Raw genomic sequence first — 17,452 nt, 5'->3', positions numbered from 1 at the left:
ACTTGTACATAGTACTAGTATCCTATACTTACTGCAGTGAAAGAGATTTGTCCTTTCATCTGCACACTTCACTCAACGTACAAATTCACAGCTACTAAAGTAGCTGGCCTTTCCAATTACATCATAACAGAAATACACAGAAGCAAAAGATGTAAAAATCACAGTAACACAGGTCACCTCATCGTAATGGAACATGGCAGTGAAGTCCTTACACTACATTTAGAAGGCAGCTTTATTGTGACGTGTCAGGACAAGGTAGAATATTTTATATTAAGTTCTATCAGTAGTTAATCTCAGAGAGGCTTAAAAGCACAACCAGGACACATTTTCATGCAGCACTTGCCATTCACCATCATGAAATATTATGCTACATCATTTTCAAGTATCAATTAACTACATATAAAATGCAGATAAATTCTGTTAAGTGTAGAAACTATGTCCTCCTTACAAGACAAACAGCATTATTCATTTTTAAGAAAAAGCACATCCCCTTTACATTTTGTGTTTTCTGAAGAAACACTGAAGTTTTCATGTGTTTTAAAAGCAATGCTATGATGACTAGTGCTTGGATTAGCAATGTATTTGAAAGTCTGGTTAGTTTATTAGTAACTATATATAGAAGTACCAGCTTCTCAAAAAACACAGTAATTTTTTAAATCACAGCTACATACTTCCTTAAAATAACAATTTTGCAATTTTCCTTGCTAGCTGCTCTTATTAGTTAGTACTGTGGAGACACGGCCATGGGAAAAAGGAGTGAAATTTCCCAATGATGCTCCAGTTGCAGAATTTTTATTATTGATGATGTCATCCACAAAAAACCCCAGCATGACTCAGGCTTCAGATTGTGCCACCAACTGAAAAAGAATAAAACCAGACCTCTTTCTTTCCTTTGTTTACTCAGGAGGCAGGCCATGCTGCTGTGAAAGAGATAAGAGGGGAAAATCTGGCCCATTTTCTTTCTGTAAAGCAATTATGCTGGTCCAGACTCAAAAAGATTAAAGAGCTCTATTCCCCCCTTGTTTAGTTTAGCTCTCAAGAGAAAAGCTGCAGTTTGGAAGCCTAATGTGAGAATGCACAGGTCCCCATCCTGCCAATCTGCTGATTACGAATTCTGCAATAAGATTTACATGCTAAGAAGTGAGGCTTAACAAAATGTATGTGTACACACACACACCCCGGGCATGCCTGCTCTCTATATATAGAGCACGCTCGCTAGTAGCAGAAGAAATCTAGGGAAAAGCAGCAAATGGACTAAATGACAGCATTACACAACACTGATGCTTTTTGTGCCTTTTAGAAGACTGACGTGCTTGCCAGATATTAAGAAATAATCACTATTATGCAAATCAGAACCCTTAGCTGGAGGGCAGGGATTTGCAGAAGGAGGAAAGGAGCATGCAATATTGCACATTAGCAATTGTACACTGATCTGAGAGTCTGAATGCTTCAAGAGGAAATACTGCTGCCAGTAATGCACTCCACACTCAGCTAGCATCCCCTAGTACTGACATATAGCACTGTCTGCAAGCCAAAACATTTGCCATGATGATACTTGCTATCTAGGAACAAAAAGAATGAAATAAGCAATGCTGCAGCAGTCAGGGGAAAGACAGTCAAAACCAATGAAATGGAGACTTCATTACTAAAAACAAAAACAACAAAAAAAAAACCACAACCAAACAAACAAAATCAAAACCAAACCATGACTCTTTCTTAGATATGCATGTAGTGACACAGGAAAAAAAATCTGATTTTAAACGCAACATGGAAGCTAGAATTGCAACAGATAAGGAGAAAGAACATTCAGTAGAGTCAGACACTGCATAGCAGGCAAACACCACAAAACAGCAAGAATAGCAAAACCAAATATAGTAATTTAGCATGACTGATGCTTACACTAAGCTGGGTCTTTTCTAATCCTACAGCATCCTTTAGCGATGAAAGGAAATGATGGTTCGTAGGACTCTGGAGCCCACCTTCTCCAACAAGACAGAAAGTAATAACGCAGCTTTTCCTTGTACAATTTCTGCATCTTTCCAGTAAGTCATTTATGGACTCCTTGTAGATGGGGACAGCACTCTGTGCTTTAACAGTCACACTGTCTTTTGCAATGGTGCATACTGACTCCAAAGAACTCCAGGTGTGCACAACGACCTATCGAGCATATTGAGAGAGCACAAAGCTTAGAAGTCACATCCATGAAAACAATCCAGTATCCTATATTTCAGATTGCTCATTGCAAGAGGTGTTCTCCTGACACTACCACCTGATTTTCACCTAGCAAGAAACTCCACAAAGATCGAAACAGTGGATATAGCATAATAATTAGATAATTATATAAACAGAACAATAAGTCCATTTCAAACAGTCTGAATCTGTTGCTGATCTTGATTCGGAAAGCTTTTTGTTTTCCCCAGGGTTCTTCAGAGAAGGGGGTTGCCAATTCCTTTCAAGGGAGTACTGAGAAATGGAATTAGTAAGTGACTAATTTGTTGACTCGTTTTCCTCCTCTCCCTGATTAAAAAAAAAGTCAAACAAAGGATTTTCTTGAGATTGCTCAGTGTTACCTGATGTAACCCAACGGGATGATCTAGAGCTTCTCCTAGATTCTAACAATCACCACTAAACAGAAACAAGCTGCGTCATCTTAAAAGGGATTATGGAAGTTATAATTAATATAGTAAAATGCATTCCCAGAGATCATGCATGCATACCATGGATGCACCCTTATGTTAAAAGAAAAAAAAAAAAAAAAAAAGCATAATTTGGAAGATAGGCACTTAATGAGAACTACAGCATTCTATCTCTTCATAAATTTTAGGCTATTTTTGAACTTAACAGGGGTCTGCAGTCAAAACCAGATTTTAACTCCTTTCAAAAGTTTCGAATTTTCTTGAAGTGCGAAATACAGCATTCATCGGAACTACCCTAGTGCCAATGCTTCTCTGACACTATCAGAAAAACTGATTCAAACCTTTTACAGTATCTCAGACCAGAAAAAAAAATCATTAAGTGCAGTCCTACTGTAAGAACTGACCATCCAGAAACTGCAACCTTGTCTATAATTCTATATTACTATATTATTTATCTATAAAGCTATATTATTTTCTATAATAATACATAATAGATCCCATAATAGGATCTATATTATTTTATATAATTTCTATATTACTATATATGTCACCTGATAAATCTGAAAATTCATGGCAGCCCCCCAGAGAGCAGTGAATTAGGAATTGACATACCGTACTACTAGTTCTGAAATGACTAGTGAGTCATTCCAGGTCTCTAGGTCTATTTTTCCAGCCCTCCCAGCCTTTTTACATGGGATGCTCTTTATGTCAGGAACTGTATCTCATAGTGAAAAATAGCCCCTAAATTCATATGGGATCTGGTTACTTAACAGCAACAAAATGTAACAAACTGAAAAGCAAGACTGTGTTGTACAGGACAACTCTGCAGCCCAAACACCACCTAAGAAATCCTGTCAGTTTCTATAGCATTACCAGAAAACACTTAAAGCATCAGTTGTGAAATGGTGACGCTGCACAGGTGACCTTGCAATCCAAGTACACCTAGATATTCTGTTGATATTTCAAAAAATAATCTAGTTCTTTTCCCAGAGTAGTGTAGTTTGAGTACTGATAAGCACTGGTTGCAATCCTTGCCCCCCCCCCCCCCCCCCCCCCCCCCCAGTCAGTTCATATAGTCTAACACAAAGGGAACAGTTTTGTTAAGTAGTGAGGTACCATTTTCACACTGTTCTGTTTAACCATCAATTCCTTTAAGATTTAAAGAGAATACTGGATTTCAGACCTACACCTACAAGCTAAAAGCAAAGCAATTCATCTCCTGTTCTGTGAAGCAGTATACACTACTATAATAAAGGATGGTGTTGCGCCTAAGATGATTAAAGACAAGAATTGTACCTCATTGTGTTTGATCATGGACTTACTGAAGTTTGTCTAACAAAGATGTGCTCATTTTAGCTTCTCCCATTTTTGTGGGAGGGACATAAAACTGGCGAGAGAGGCATCACTTACCCTCAAAGTCAGCTTGTGGTCCACATGAAGATCTGAGACACCATAAATGTACAACACACCTTTGTCTTCATAGGCCACAGGCAGCAGTGGTGCAAAGAAGTTCTGGGCAAAATAATGGAGCAGTTTCCACTTACCACCATACTCTGAAAAGGGTAAGAATGAAGAAAAATTCAGACTGAATCCAAGATTGCCTTGGCACACAATCACTTCCTGCGCTCTCTGGTCCTGCTATAGCAACACAATATCCCCCTCCACCCTTTTTCTCCTCTATCAGGTGCAGATAATGACTGAAGTTAAGAGACTTGTTTTCTTCCAGGCAAAGCTCTGCTCTGGAAGGGATTTGATGCTCTTTCAAGCTTTTCTTTGAGCTTTACCAAAAAGTCACATTTTGTAAGTGTTGGTCCTATCATTGCTATGCTGTTACTCAGTTAAAGAAAGCCTTAAAAACAAGTGACATTAACAAAACTGACATAATGTACCACACATTAAGCAAAAGCTGGAGCTTCTATGTTGTTCGGAATCCAGACAAACACACTGGCATTGGTGGCATTGCCACAAACTACCACCACTGTAAAGAGACAACAGAGTCTGACTTTCAGCACTCTCCTCCTCTTTTTCAGTCCTCATTCAGTTCTTCCTTAGAAGAACATCAAAGAGCAACAAAGACAAAAAAACCAAGTTCTCAAACTGAAGAGAACTCTGAGTTAGGCAAAATGAATTTCCCAAGATCTAGAGACAACACTTACTTTGTGGGAGTTAGTACACACAACGTAGACGTATGCCAATCAGTCCACTTTGCCTCTTTAATGGAAAGCTGTACTTCATTACTTTTACCACTTTGAAAGCCTGCCATTAACAAACTGGAAAAGCCATCAAATGTTGTGTCCTCTCCAAAAAAGCAATTTTGCCAGATGCAACACTGCCACACAACCATTTTGAAAGAGAAACTGCTTCCATTTCTTTCTCTATTAACTTTCCATCTAGGACCCACTGTCAGCATTTTAACTCTGCCCTTGCTCAACCATTATCTAGCCATTGAAATGCCCCCCAAAAGAAGTAGCAAGTCAACTGGTTTCATTCTTGTTTCTGGTTCTGTTTTATACAACAGGTTTAAAGTCCATGGATGCTGAAAAACATTTCCAGTAATATGATTTGTTATAAGTAATTACCTCTCTGTGTTATGGTGCTTATACGAAGCTCTTAGCACTTTCAAGCATCTCATAATTAAGGACTTCATGCAGAGTAATGTAGTCTTTAAAGGGTGTGTCTGTGGCTTTCACAGGCAGACCCGAACATGCTCTGCCTGCACTCCACATAGACATGAATGAACATTGTGGAGAGCAAAGTATCTTAGCTCCAGCATAGCCCCTTGCACATCACCTTGTTTTCAGCAAGCTCACAACGAGCCAGCTTGGGAACAAAGAAAATCTATCTGCCTGGAAAACCCATACAACGTTCAACTGTGCTATGAGATCAGGCTGTTATCAACCAAACACCACCAGCACTTCAGTTAATAGCACTGAAGCAAACCAAAGAGATGAAGTGTGAAAGAAAACTTCAGCAGAGGCTGCTGCATCTGCTTCAAAGCAGAAAGGCTGTTAATAAACTGATGAACATTCACAGTATATTGGCGCTGTTCAGTATATAGAATCATAGAGTCCTTTAGGCTGGAAAAGACCTTTGAGATCATCAAGCCCAACCGTCCACCCAGAACTGCCAAATCCACCACTACAACATGTCCCTAAATACCACATCTACACATTTTTCAAATACCTCAAGGGATGGTGACCCAAACACTTCCCTGGGCAGCCTGTTCCAATGCTTGACAACCCGTTCAGTGAAGAAACTTTTCTTAACATCCAACCTAAACCTCCCCTGGCACAACTTGAGGCCATTTCCTCTTTTCCTATCACTTGTTACTTGGGAGAAGACACCGACACCCACCTCGCTACAACCTCCTTTCAGGTAGTTGTAGAGAGCAATAAGGTCTCCCCTGAGCCTCCTTTTCTCCAGGCTAAACCACCCCAGTTCCCTCAGCCGCTCCTCATAAGACCTGTGCTCCAGAACCTTCACCAGCTGCATCGCCCTTCTCTGGACACGCTGCAGCACCTCAGTGTCCCTCTTGCAGTGAGGGGCCCAAAACCAAACACAGGATTCGAGGTGCAGCCTCACCAGTGCTGAGTACAGGGGGGCAATCACTTCCCTTGCCCTGCTGGCCACACTGACACAAGCCAGGATGCTGTTGGCCACCTTGGCCACCTTGGCCACTGCTGGCTCATGTTCAGCCGGCTGTCAGCCAGCACCCCCAGGTCCTTTTCCCCCAGGCAGTTTCCAGCCGCTCTGCCCCAAGCCTGTAGCGCTGTGTGGGGTTGGTGTGACCCAAGTGCATGACCTGGAACTTCTTGTTGAACCAGTTGGCTTCAGGCCATCGATCCAGCAGTCCAGATCCCCCTGTAAAGCCTTCCTATCCTCAAGCAGATCAACACTCCTGCCCAGCTTGGTGTCATCTGCAAACTTACTGAGGGTGCCCTCCATGTCCTCATCCAGATCATTGATAAAGATATTCAACAGAACTGGCCCCAATACTGAGCCCTGGGGAACACCAGTTGTGATTGGCCAACAGCTAGGTGTAACTCCATTCACCACCACTCTTTGGGCCCAGCCATCCAGCCAGTTTTTTTACCCAGCGTAGAGTACCCCTGTCCAAGCCAAGAGCAGCCAGTTTCTCCAGGAGAATGCTGGGGGAAATGGTGTCAAAGGCTTTACTAAGGCCCAGGTAGACAACATCCACAGCCTTTCCCTCACCTACTAAGCAGGTCACCTTGTCATAGAAGGAGATCAGGTTAGTCAAGCAGGACCTGCCTTTCATAAACCCGTGCTGGCTGGGCCTGATCACCTAAAGATATGAACAAAGCCATGTTCCTGCATTCCAAGGACAACTCCTGGCAGAAAATGTTGGTGGTCTAAAGGACAATCCCACCCAAAACAGAAAGTGCTAACAAATTACTTTTTAGCATCATGACACTTGAGAAGATGGGAGATTTGGATTGGCGATGGATTATCTGAAAGAAGAGTAAACTGTGGGCAGCATCTGATCTAAAAAATACAAGCAATGGGCCTTGTACGAGACATGGGCACTAAGCCTAACCTAGGCTTTGGGAGGGGTTGAGCTCTCTGAAGCCCTCAGGACTGCCACAACAAGACTCCCAGCGATCTCAATTGCCAGGGCAATAGATGCTGCTCACTGCAGGACCCCGACAGAGCCCACCACAAGCTCAGACAAGCTCATCCAGCATGGGCTGAGGTTTCAATGCCTGCTGATGTATTACATTTTTGCCACAGCTTAATTTACATGATGAAAATCTAGGCTTCAACTGTCTTCAATACAAAAATGAATAATGCAATTGTTGTAAAGCAGTTTCTGTTACTTGGCATAATAAAAAATCCCATTTTTCTCCAAATGTGTCCTACTCTCAGTTTCTGCTGTGCCTTGATTTTCAACTGGATTATGTAACCACATTGCAGTGGTCACTAGAAGGAAAGAGAGGTTTGCTACCTAGACAGCAGATACAGAGATACCCAAGAAACCCGTACAGTGGAGAAAACAACTCAGACTAAACTTGGCATTAGACTTCCGCAGGGAAACACAAACAAAAAAAACTCAACCAACAAACAAAAGCAAACAAGCCACACACTTAGAAGTTTGTACCATTTCAAAGCTCATTGTAGGGTTCGACTACTACAGCTATTGTTTTGGGATGTCTGAAAACATTACTAGTCTGCTTATCTCAGATCAGCTTTTTAAGGTTGATATTTCATTTCCCTAAAAACCTAGAGCCACTTTGAAGAACCAAAGCTCAACTGCTGGAGCAGTTTCACACAGGAAGGGTCTTCCAAAGATAACTTTTCCAGGAACAGAACCTTAGTAATACAATTGTCAAAGTAACTTCAAACAGCACAGAAAACTGAAATTCATTGAAAAAAAAAGCCACATTCTTCAGCTCATCTGTTGTCTTGATTTCCTAAAGAGTCACATTTCTTCATTTAAAAATAGGCAAGCTGCATATAAAATACTCCCCTTGCCCCAAAAATGGACGTAAGAAATCTGGTGACCAGGTAGGTATGTGAGAAATCTCTGGGCTTAAATTTTCATGTTACAGACATGCATGCCCAAAGGCAAGTCAAAAGTTATTTAAAACAGCCCTGAGGTGGCTCTCTCCTCCTCCCCCCTACATTTAAATGAATTCTTAAAGAAATCCAAGTTCCCCAGTTGTTTCCTGATAATAACACGGGGTCTGCACTCTCTGCAGTATCAAGCTTCAGAACAGGAATCTAAAATCAGGTTTGTAAGGAGATCCCAGTACCCTTTCTTCTGACTCTTCCCTGAAGCCTTCTAAACTGATAGCAGGAGTGAGAACAAACATCTCTCCCTGTAATGGATTTTAAATTAATCACTTCACACCATTAAATGCAACCTGAGAAACATGCTGCTAGTTCTTTCCACACCTCAGTCTCAGGAATTCAGATCTGTTTTTCTCCATAATAGCCTGTAGTTTCAGCTCACCAGGGGCTCTAAATATTGAACCTGCAATGAAAGCCAGTTATCTGTTCAAGGGAATCTCATGACAACCAAGTTGAGCACCTCAAGGTGACACCTGTGTGGGAGGGAGTTAAACTGCCATGTGTATCACAGTGCTGTTCACCAAAACACACTGCATAGATGCTAAAGCATTCATCATGGCACGACCGGCTCAACCAGGCACTAACAATCAAACCCCAGTTGTGGTAAAAGCTGTTTAGTTATGAACTGAAGGCAAAAGTACTATGACGGGAGTGCTGTGCTGTGTTTTCATTCAATCCCAAGCAAACACCTTAAAGGTAAATTGAAAGAAGAAACATTTGCTACCTTCTCCCCTCCACACTACATGAGGAAACACTTTGCTGTGTATGGGAAATTAGGTAAGCCCCTCCACAGCGAGCTGTGAAACAACACAGTTAAATAAGAAGTACTCACTGGTGATACTACTGTGCCATCTAACAAGATGCAGAAACGTGTTTTTGAAGTGCAAATAAAACTAATTTCTCTGAAGTTTTGCATAATTTCTTCCATTAGCATTTCAAAAATCCTTCTACCACACTGCCTAATTAAATGAATATTAAACCTTTCCTCATTCCACTGAGGGAACAGAACAAAACAAAGGGACAGCTGTATCTCTGCTGAGTTTCTGTTCTGTAAACTAACTTCAACAACATATGAATAATTCAGGTATTTGATGTATTTTCTACAATGACGTCAGCTCTGTACTTAAAAATACATTTATGGTCTCCACGATCACTTCATCTATCAATACACTTGTCTTTACAAAGAGACATTTTTCCAAGCATCTTTTTCTCTTCAGGCACTTAAAGCCTAAGAGCATCAGCCATTGCTAGAAACATAAAAATGAACATTGGGATATTCTATTTTCTAATACAAGTCTAGAAAGTCCAGAGAGATGGCCATTATAGTTGGACGGTTGCCTTAACATTTAAATAAAATAGCCTGTTTCTTCTACTGGTTTGTTTTCCTTTGCTGATTGCAGTTACTTCGCTTGGATGAATAATAGGGAAAAAAAGAAAAAATAACAAAAATAAAAAGGGAGAGGGAAAAATATCTCCCTGAGAAAGAAGGGGAGGATGGGTGAGGGTTAATATTTTTTTAAAGCAAGGCCAAAAGGCATTTTGTTCTAAGGACAGATTGAGAACTTCACACTAACTCTTAGCATTTTCTAGTTCACTCGTATATCTTCACACAGGATATTTTAAAATAAGGATTTTCAAAAACACAATATGTGAGAAATAACTAAAATTGAAAGACAATCTACCCAAGTTCTATAGAGCTGCCACAGAACAGCTTCTCCATTTCAAAATTACTTCTAAACAAAATTTTCAGAAAATGAAACACAGCCACTTCCCTCATACCACACATTCCTCCCCTATTTCTTGCTGCCTAAGTGACCTATCTCTTTGTATTTCTGACTACTCCATTTTTGTGTTCTAAAAGGAAAAAAAGATAAATATGTAAGAAGGTATCATGTGCATAAATAGCATATTAGCAGAATAATTTAGTCACAAAGAGTGATTCACCTCACCTGACACTGTTAGACACCAAATCTCAGCTAGTCATCTTCTATAAAGAGCTTCTCAGAAGCTATGCTGGGCAAGAGCTATCATAGGAACTTCCATGAAAATCAAGTTCAGCATGGAGAAGATAATTCATCCCACTTATTAGGCAGCTAAGGACATGATGAATCACACTCTGGAGATAACCTTCTATCCCTTAACTGACTACAGAAGAAATCTAGATGCCTAGCCCTGACATACTAAATCCCATCCTGCTCAGAACAGGATCACAGTTCTGTACTTTTTTTGACAGCACACTACTGCCTGCTGAAGCGAGAGGTTTTGATCATTTTACCATGAGGGGCAGGAGGAGCAAAATCAACCAGACCTGCTGAGATTATGGAAAATATAATTATACACAGGTGTTCCTTCTCACCCTCCTATCCCACTAGCTCCCTCCCTGTCCATTCTCACTCAGGGTGGCTGGGTACATACATGCATCTCTACAGCTGAGACAATAAATATTATCAGAGATTTCTAGGACAGACCCTTTTGGAAACAGAATTTTTTAGCAGTCTCCAATTTTAAAATAATTGATTTTCCTAAATTTAAAAGAATGCAAAATTTCTCTGGAAAAAACTAGATGATGTATCACAGACAGTTTCAGAAAGATCCAGTTCTACATAAGAAAAACAAGGGTAGCTGAAAGTTTACCTCACAAGGGGGTTGTGCCCTCAGTCTTAACCATCACTTCCCTAACTGGCAACCTTGTCTGGCTTGATTGATATTATTTCTTTGGGAGAAATGAGAATACTGCTTAAATGAAAAAATGTATTTTTAAGAAATTGGGAGTTACGTAAGATTTTAACTTCTCTAAATTAAACCTTGCTAAAACAAGGGTAAGAGTTGGTGGCTGCTAAATCTGAACTTAAACAGCAACACTTCCATAGGAAAAGAATTGCTTTACTCTTTATCCTCTTCCACTTTCACGAACTATTAGAATGATCCTGAAAAACTTTTCTGGAAAGCATTTCTAAAGGATGGACAGAAACATGTTCAAAGTTTGCAGTTGCCCGAGAGAGCAGAGCCATACTTCTTATTCTGATACTTCCAGATGAGGAAAACAAAACAAGACAGATAGTTGATGCTTTTTACCAGACGGTCACAAAACTTACCCAAGGAAGCCCATGAAGGTGCCTGCCAAATGTCATTAAGTTGCCAGTACAGAGCTCCCATCGTGTGTCCTTCTCCCTTGATTATTTCACTTTGACTAAAACGATAGAATTCAGTTTCTGTCTTCATACACTGAGCCTGCATCACCTTGGCCAACAAACACATAAAAAAAATAATTTTGGTGTACTGTATTTTGCATTTTACTTTACTTTCAAAGCATGTTTGTATATATTAACATACAACACAGACTCCACAGCAATGGCACATAACTTTAAACTTGAGTCTTCAAGGGTATACACCTACAGTGCAGCAGACCTCTGCTTGAAGGTCTATTCCTAGCAGTTCCCAACAGCTTTACAAGCAGTATCTTTAGAGAAAATCTGGAGGGGCTACTTTCTGCCATCTATCCAGTGAAGATCCCTGGGCAACAGGGTCTTTGACAAGCAAATGAAAGACAAGGGAAAGAAAAATAAATTTAAAATAATTTTTTTTTATTAATGTAATTTTATTAATTAATTAATGTAATTTTATTAATGTAAATGTAAATGTAAATAAAAAGCCCAAGAGTTGCAAAATTACGTTAAGTTATACTATCTCCATTATACATTACCATGATGTCCACATCCCTATACTCTGAACTTACAACACACATTCCCAGTATACACTCAAAATTGTGCACCAAAAGAGCAACTTTTTTCACCTGCGCTCCCACTTCTTCTCTCCTTCCCCGCCTTGCCTTTAAAGAACACTTTTCAGAATTTTTCACTGGCCAAGTTCTCAACAGAAACCAAACAGCCTGTCATTTTCTTCACAAAATATACTACTAGGCAGAGGAAGTATTAAAAGAAAGTCTCAAAATAAAGGAAAAAAGTTATTCTTTAGGACAGCTCAAAAGGTAAGAATAACATTTCTAGTTAGCCATTAAAGCCAAGTTTACTCTCCTGTCTTTTTTGCTATTCTTATTTTGGTAGTCTTAAATTGTTTAACCTGTCAATAAAGCCCTGACAGACTTAACCCTGCAGAAACTCTCACAGCCTTCCGAGTCAGGACCTCACTGTGCAAGTTTTACCCATTTTCAATTTCACAGCATCTATCTTTGTTCTCTTATCACCAGTGCCTAATGTTCTCCAGCTGTTTTGGTTTTATATAAAACTTGCTGATAGCAGCTCTCAAACATTAAAAACTTAGTGAATGTGCAATTATTGCCATCAAGAGTGTTTCTGAAATTCTTGGAACATAAAAAAAGTAACAGCACTTTAAGCTTGTCTAATAGCATTAAAAAGTTACTTAACATCACTTAAAAGTCACATAAAAATCACAAAGAAAGAAACAAGCATGAGGTAAACTACTGCAGATGAAGAGCAAAATATAACCTACTGATTTGAAAAAAAAAAAAAAACACCAAGAAAATAGATTATCTAAAATATCAATGTCTGAGTTCATAACAACATAAAAGCTACCAATAATCTCATTCATAAAGAACTGCGTTCTGTAGTAACAATCTTTTTCAAAAGCTCATGTATTCCTTGTGGCAAAAATCAAAGCAGTAAGCCTACAGGGGCCACATGAAGAGCAAAACCATACCCAGCCTGGAAGAGGGAGTAACAGGGTAGCACCAGGAATAATCCACCTACCAAGGAAGGCGAGCACATCTCTGACCCCCAGCCAGCTTCATGAGTGGGCCCAGGCGGGGGCAGGGAGCACACGCAGCCAGAGTTTCTCGCAATTGAGCCACTTTCTGGGAAATTCCCTGAGAAGTATTCCAGCCTTTCTATGAAAATTGCAGTCTCTCTCCAATAAATGAGACACAAGCTATTTCCAAATTAAGCTGGACTCTCCAATGCTTCAGGGTAGAAACTTTCTGTAACTGAACATTACCTAATAGAACAGGCCCAGTTTTAACCACTGAAGTACCTAACGGAACAAGTACTGACAGCTACTTATATTGAAGACATCACTGTTACCTGAGTGAGGTAAATCGTATCTTTGAACTTCTTTATGGGATCTGTGCTCTGGGGAAGCTTGAAATGACGCTCAAGCTGTTGAAGCATCTGATCATTGCCATTTTCATGGTGTTGTCGATGGAGAGAAAAATTGCTTGTATAGGACCAGTCCTCAGCGGAGGAAACCTTTTAAAAAACACAAAAGTAAGAGATCAGAATGAAAAGGCAAAATGTGCATTTAATGACTGACACGATATTCAGGGAAGGATATCCATTACAGCCTGCTGACATAATCCAAAATCTTTAAAATTGGTAGTGTATTTCTATACAGGCAGTCATGCAAGGATTTTGAATCAGTAACACCCTTTGCTTATACTACTCGTACAAATAAATGAAAACGGACGTTAGTGCTGAACCCAGAAGAGAAACTTTTGGTTCAATGGAATTGAACTTATTTGTTGTAAGGTTCAGTTTAGCCAAGGGACTTCAGAGGTTTGCTTGCATTCCTAGTAATCAGAAACATCTTACATTAAGATGGAAGAATGTACTCTAGTCAAACACATTCAGGTATAAAAGTTATAGAAGTTAGTATGGCTATAAAGTCTAATATTGTGTACATTTTCAAACCCTGCCTCTGAAAACAAATGATCATGAAATATTTTTTTTCAGCTAAGGACAACAACGCCGCATAGCTCATACAGTTATTATTGTCAAGCTTTCATTGTAATTACAATCTCTATAAAATCTTCTTTATTTAAATTTGTTCCTTTTTAGGCCGAATAATTTTCATTTTTATCAGTATGGATGAATGTACTGATTATGTCTCAGATAATATACTTTGCCCAGCAAACTGAAAGGAACATTCTGAACTCCTTTTAGCTGCATGCATGAGTCTCAACACAATATTCATCTCTCTGAACAAATGGACAAACAGCATGATATGTCTGTGCTCCAAGTGGATAAATAAGATAGAATATACAATATCTAAATGTAATAGGAGGCAAAACCAAATCCTCTTACTTGCAATGCATAAAGAAAAAAAATATTTAAGAAACTGGTAAAAATTATAAAAATCAACACATTTTAGAATTCGGCACAGTTCAGCATTTGTAATGTTTCTTCTGCTTCTAACTCATATCCTTAGACACAACAAAATGAAATGCTGATGTTAGGTAATCATTACTAAGCTATATATTAAATAGAATTACTACTAAAACTCATAGTCTCGTAACAATTTTCCTCTTGCAACATCAAGGTAAATATATTGAACATTGAGGAGGGAAACAGTCCCGTCTCACACCCTCCCTCCACAGCAGCACACACCTCTGTCCCACCTGTGCCATACTGCACCTAACAATGTTATTATCCCAACTACAGTTTTGATGCTGTAGTTTGTTGAGAGGACACTCACTGCCCTCATTAAATGAGAACAGAGGGGACACTAAGGTGTGGAAGCCCAGCCTTACCTTTTCGATTGTACTGAAGGAAGGCCAGGACTGAAATCCATATTCTGAAGCAAAACGAGTTTTAGGATACACTGTCCAGTTCCAGCAGTCATTGCTGTAGTCATAAAAGTGAGTGTCACCATAATGGGTATCATAAGGATTCTGGGAGATCCAGCCTTCTTTAACTGACTCCAAGCCATTGGTGGGACTGGATGCAATAAAAGGACGACTCTTATCTTCCTGGGATTTTAAAACAAAACAGAACAAAACCACAACAACCTCACAAAGTGATCGGCTTTTATCATCTGAATACATACACCACATTCTGAAAAGGGGGAGGTGGGGCAGGGAGAACATGACTTTTCCAAATCTATGAGTCACTGCCTAAGAAACTTTCCCCTTTGTGTCCTGACATCCATCATCTTTACTTGCTTAATTAGCTTCTTATTTATGTTCTTGGAGGACAGCTGGGCATGATATTGCTTGCTCTGCTGTTCTAAGGGATTCTCTCCTCACATCAAGAGGTTTCCTATCTTTATATGCTTCTAAATTCTTAATGAAAGCTATTTGAAGCGTGCCTCGTGAAAAATAAACTCAAGGAACATTAATATTTGAGTACTGTGACTTCTTTATGGAAAATCATTACTTTTGCAGTGTTTTTGCAGGAACAAGGCCATGATTTTCCCCTTTTGTACTAAATCTAGTCACCTAGATTTAGTCTGAACAAAGCCAAGGTATTCTGCTACTGATGCTTGCATGGTAACATTGCAGGTTATTGTCATTTTGGCTGGCTCTGCACATTAAGATAGATGAGACTATAAGAGGGATTACATTTCAAATCGTTCAGAGCTGCCTTTATAGCCTTGTTAGATTTAGTATACTAAATCTTTTAGCAGTACCCTACAAAGTACTAAAGGAATCTTTTTGCAGGTATAATTAATTTAACACCCTACTTGTAGTAAGATAGAGGCCCAAGTTAGTTACCAGTCACAAGTTACAGCAACTGGCTCCAATACAGCAAAGCACTTAGCTATGTGCTTCATTTTAAGAAACAGTCTCGATCCCTCATCTTTTTCTTTTCATCTTTTTTTTTTACATGAGTAATTAATAATTAATTGAAACAATTTACTACAGGATATCCTGGATTCCCTGAAGTCTTTAGCTGAAATTTAGAAGTCTTTTAAAGTTATATAATCCGGTACTGCTAGTAGTTACAGATTTCTTCAGCTGGCTTGTATTATACAGGACCTGAAATTATTTCATTGTGTGGTTCCTTCTGGCACTCAAAACAGTTATTCTATGGCTTTAAAATAAAAGAGGGGTCTGTCTTGGACAGCAACACTACATACGTGAACTGTAACTAAAAAATAGCATCAAGCTAGAACACCTCGCTTTGCTGCACGTGCATTGGCCATCTAACTCATGTAGCTAATCACAGAAACACCACAGTATACCTTTACAAACAACTCAGTTGTAAAAAGGCTGCTTCGGCCAAAAAACTTAAGTCACAATACTGGAATAGCACACTGAAGAAATAACATCTCTATGAATTATTCAACTGCTGTTAAAAGGCCTGAGGATTCTTAAATCCTTCTTACAGTATCCTTCAACAAAATCAGAATAAAGGATATCCGATCATCTAGATTGATTAATTAAGAGGCAAGTTGATTTTTGTCCACTGAAAGTTAAGGCATTTGTGGAAGTATTAAAAATAGGAAGGAAAAAAGAAGCAAGATCCACTACCTTTTCAGGTCTTCCTTTACGTATCACAAAATGTAAAAGATGTAAGTAATTTTTTTAGTTTTATCCTACTTTAAGGATAATCCTTGAGTTTAGAGTTGTTTACAAGAGCCTGGAAAGTTCTATTCCTCAATAACGTGCTGTTTTTCATTTCCCAAAAGGATTAACAAACAAACAAACAAACAAAAAAAAAAAAAGCAAAAAAGTAATCCCGAGTCACTCAAACTGCAAACTTTAAACCATTTTGCCAAGCCCTGTCCCCTACAGTATTTTGAGATCACTTACAGTAAGAACTATTTCTCGGATGTTCTTCACATAAAGCATCACATAGTCTTTGATATAGACTTCTTTGTCAGCATAAGGTATAGAGAACCAGTTGCTTGCGATTGCTGCTTCATTTTCATTGTTACCACTCCACAAAATAATCGATGGATGGGATTTTAAACGTCTTACCTGAAATACAATTTACAGATTCAGAAATTAAGCAAAATTGCTTCTCTTTTTATTTAAAACAAAAAAACAAACAACAACAAAAAAAACCCCATTTTATTACTACCGGAATTACAAGTCCACATGCATATTACATATGCTGAGCCTACAATTCTTGCTTTATCCGCACTGTTCACTATTTCCTTAGCTCTCCACGAGGCTCAAACTTCTGTAATAGACACCTACAGAGGGGTAAATTTTTAATATGCTTACATATATGCACACATGCACCTCCATACTCATCTACTCAGCCATATGTGAAGGGTAAATTCTGTGCTAAAGTACATTGCCATCATTAGACCTCACTCTCAGTGAATGCTCTTAAACATCCCTGAAAAAAAAGCAAAAAAAAAGGTTTGGACATGAGGAAGGCCTGTACCTCTTCTTGACTTACTACTCCTGCGAGTAAGTTAAAGATGATTTAGTGAGGTTACATTTTGTGTCTGCTACATAAAGGTACACTAACAAACACTTCCAAATAAGCATTTTGGGAAAGCTAACTTTTACAGTCAGT

The 17,452-nt window shown here is 39.1% G+C and overlaps 1 protein-coding gene across 2 annotated transcripts in view; it reads right to left on the bottom strand.

Moving 5' to 3' along the window:
* The window catches only part of MANBA (mannosidase beta), a 58,388-nt gene that overhangs the window by 1,733 nt on the left and 39,203 nt on the right, over positions 1-17,452 (bottom strand). For both annotated transcript variants that reach the window (XM_040598619.1, XM_040598611.1), the window contains exons 11-16: positions 16,735-16,902; positions 14,731-14,949; positions 13,286-13,450; positions 11,324-11,468; positions 4,047-4,189; positions 1,900-2,157 (exon numbers count right to left, since the gene is read on the bottom strand). In XM_040598619.1, the coding sequence (XP_040454553.1) occupies positions 1,900-2,157; positions 4,047-4,189; positions 11,324-11,468; positions 13,286-13,450; positions 14,731-14,949; positions 16,735-16,902 (1,098 nt within the window). The remainder of the gene's footprint in view (positions 1-1,899; positions 2,158-4,046; positions 4,190-11,323; positions 11,469-13,285; positions 13,451-14,730; positions 14,950-16,734; positions 16,903-17,452) is intronic.

This window comes from Falco naumanni, chromosome 1 (assembly GCF_017639655.2).
Source record: "Falco naumanni isolate bFalNau1 chromosome 1, bFalNau1.pat, whole genome shotgun sequence".
NCBI lineage: Eukaryota > Metazoa > Chordata > Aves > Falconiformes > Falconidae > Falco > Falco naumanni.
The sequence above is the reverse complement of the archived record's forward strand: the minus strand, read 5'-3'. Positions and strand labels throughout refer to the sequence as shown.